At 44.6% G+C, this 2,478-nt stretch overlaps 1 protein-coding gene across 1 annotated transcript in view; it reads left to right on the forward strand.

Moving 5' to 3' along the window:
* LOC102260860 (poly [ADP-ribose] polymerase 14-like) overlaps nt 1-291 on the forward strand; it is an 8,607-nt gene extending 8,316 nt beyond the window's left edge. Inside the window, exon 4 of the mRNA XM_014528375.1 lies at nt 239-291. Within this exon, the coding sequence (XP_014383861.1) occupies nt 239-291 (53 nt within the window). The remainder of the gene's footprint in view (nt 1-238) is intronic.
* Nucleotides 292-2,478: the final 2,187 nt, after the last annotated feature.

Raw genomic sequence — 2,478 nt, forward strand, 5'->3', positions numbered from 1 at the left:
GACCAGGAATTGAACCGTGACCTCCTGGTTCATAGGTTGATGCTCAACCATTGAGCCACGCCGGCCGGGTGGCTGTTGTCATTTTTTTACTTGACAATCTAATGGAAATGAGGTCAGCGTCCCTGACTAGTCAGGTATTGTATGTTCTAAAAACTTTTGCGGCACACCAGTTCAAAATTGCTAATCTATACTATGTACAACAAGTTTTAGATTTTTTCTCTTAACCGCTTATTCTAAGATCAAAGGATCCTTGTCACTGAAGTCAGACTTTCTTCAGCGTCTCTTTCATAACTGCAGCGACCTTTTCTTGAAATCAATACATTTGAGAATTTAAATTAGATTCATTTAGTTACAACTGTGTGTCCACAACCACGGACATCAAATCTGTAGAAGAAAAGAACAGGTTTATATTTCTAGGAACAAAAGGAAAGCCTTAATCTTAAAAGCCAAGGGCACAGCTATGAAATTTTAGCTGCCACTAAATGGGACAGCTGTTACCATGTCAGGATGCCATATTACTGTGGGGAGCACAACTTACTGAGTGGACTGCTGTCTTTCCTGGGACAGAGATGGTGTCTTATTCATTTTATTTTATTCCTGGACTGAGGCCTGCACCTGAAGTCCAATGGATTTTCCAGAAATGTTTCAGGAACCAATTAAGAATGAAAAGGTCCCTCCAGCCGGTTTGACTAGTGGATAGAGGGTCAGCCTGGGGACCAAAAGAACAAAATGTGCACCAATAAAAAGGTGCACATTCTAGTCAAGGTTTGATTCAAGTTAAGGGCATGTACCTCGGTTGCAGGCTCCTCCCTGGCCCAGGCCCTGGTTGGGTGAGGCTTAACAAAAAAACAAACAAATAAACAAAAAGACTGAAAAGGTCTAGTCCAGTGGTTGGCAAACTCATTAGTCAACAGAGCCCCAAATCAACAGTACTTCTTCAAAATAGACTTGCCCAGGCTGAAAACCGACTCTGCTCATGGGCCACGAAGTTTCAATCGCACTGTACGTGCAGGCGTACCTGGTATTTTGTGGAAGAGCCACACTCAAGGGGCCAAAGAGTCACATGTGGCTTATGAGCTGCAGTTTGCTGACCACTGGTCTAACCAGACTCCTATCCATTTCTTCTACATCCTTGACTTATTGTCATGTTGCCTTAAATCAAACGGATTCCGTGATAGGGAACTTCGTTTTTCATGAGCCAGCCCAAGACATAGGGACTCCAGTTGGGGCTCTGGGACTGCAGTGCAGCTGGGCCCTGCACAGCCCAGGCCTGTGGTCTGCTTTGTCGCGTAGATGAATTGTGTCCCCTGGAGTTGTGCAGCACAGCAGCTAATTTGCTAACTCAGTATCTGTTGGACGGTAAAGGAAAGTTTCTTTTTTAACGTTTCCCTAGGTAAATTTCAGGCTCAAACACTGGTTATTGAGCACTTAGCTTGTACCAGACAGTATAATAGATGCTTTCATATACAGTGCTAATTGTATTCCCCAAACAATCCTGTGAGGTAAGAATTATATCCCCATTTTAAAGCTGAGGAAACTGATGCTCAGAGTGCAAGAAGCTTCCTTGCCTGAGGTCGGTCACCTAGGTAACAGCCCTCAGAGCCAGCAGAATCAGGTCCTGTGTCATCAAGCCTCTGTTCTTCTCATGACAGAACATGGCCTCTAGATGAATGTTACGAATCCAGGAACATCTCAGCTAATCTGCGAACCGCTTTTATATTTCCTCCACTTTTTCCTTCTGGCTCTGGTTTCTATCCTAGTTTTCATTTGAAGCTCTGTAGGCTGAGGTCAGAGCTGATGCCCAAGCAAAGCCTGTGCAGATGGTGCATTCCGACACCAGGGGTCGCTCTTCCCTGGCCAGGGAGAACAGCACCTGCCCTTCAAGTAGAGGTAGGTGGCTGAGAGGGCCACAGTGGCTGCTTCATTAACATAGACATCTTGACATTTCTCTTGCTGTTGTTTGTTTTGTAAGGGGATTGGGTACTGGCATCTCAACTAGGGCTTGACCATGAATGTAAGAAATAAAAAGGAGAGGCCCGCTCTCTATTGCTGTTCCTCCAGTGGTTTGGTTAACTTAGGGCAAGGCTGAATATCAGGGTGCATTGAACCAAGGTATAGTGATCCAGTCAGTAAATGTTAAGTTATCCCCAATCAAGAGAAATATGTCACTTATCTGCTTTTTGAATAAAAGACTTGGAAAATGTCATGTGGTGGTGAACATTTTTATCCACAAGGACAAATACAGGAGAGCTTGATGATGAACACAGGCCACTGCTAAGAAAGACCACAATTACCTATGACAGCATCAGAGTATCCTCAGAGTAGTAATACTATTCGGCTGAGCCCTGGCAGGATGGCTCAATTGGTTGGAGTGTTGACCTGAGTACCAAGAGTTTTCTGATTTGATTCCCAGTCAGGGCACAAGAAGGGCACAGTGCAGGTTTAATTCAGTAAATCTGAAGGGCAAACTGACCCCAG

Source organism: Myotis brandtii, unplaced genomic scaffold (genome assembly GCF_000412655.1).
Source record: "Myotis brandtii unplaced genomic scaffold, ASM41265v1 scaffold631, whole genome shotgun sequence".
Classification (NCBI taxonomy): Eukaryota; Metazoa; Chordata; class Mammalia; order Chiroptera; family Vespertilionidae; genus Myotis; species Myotis brandtii.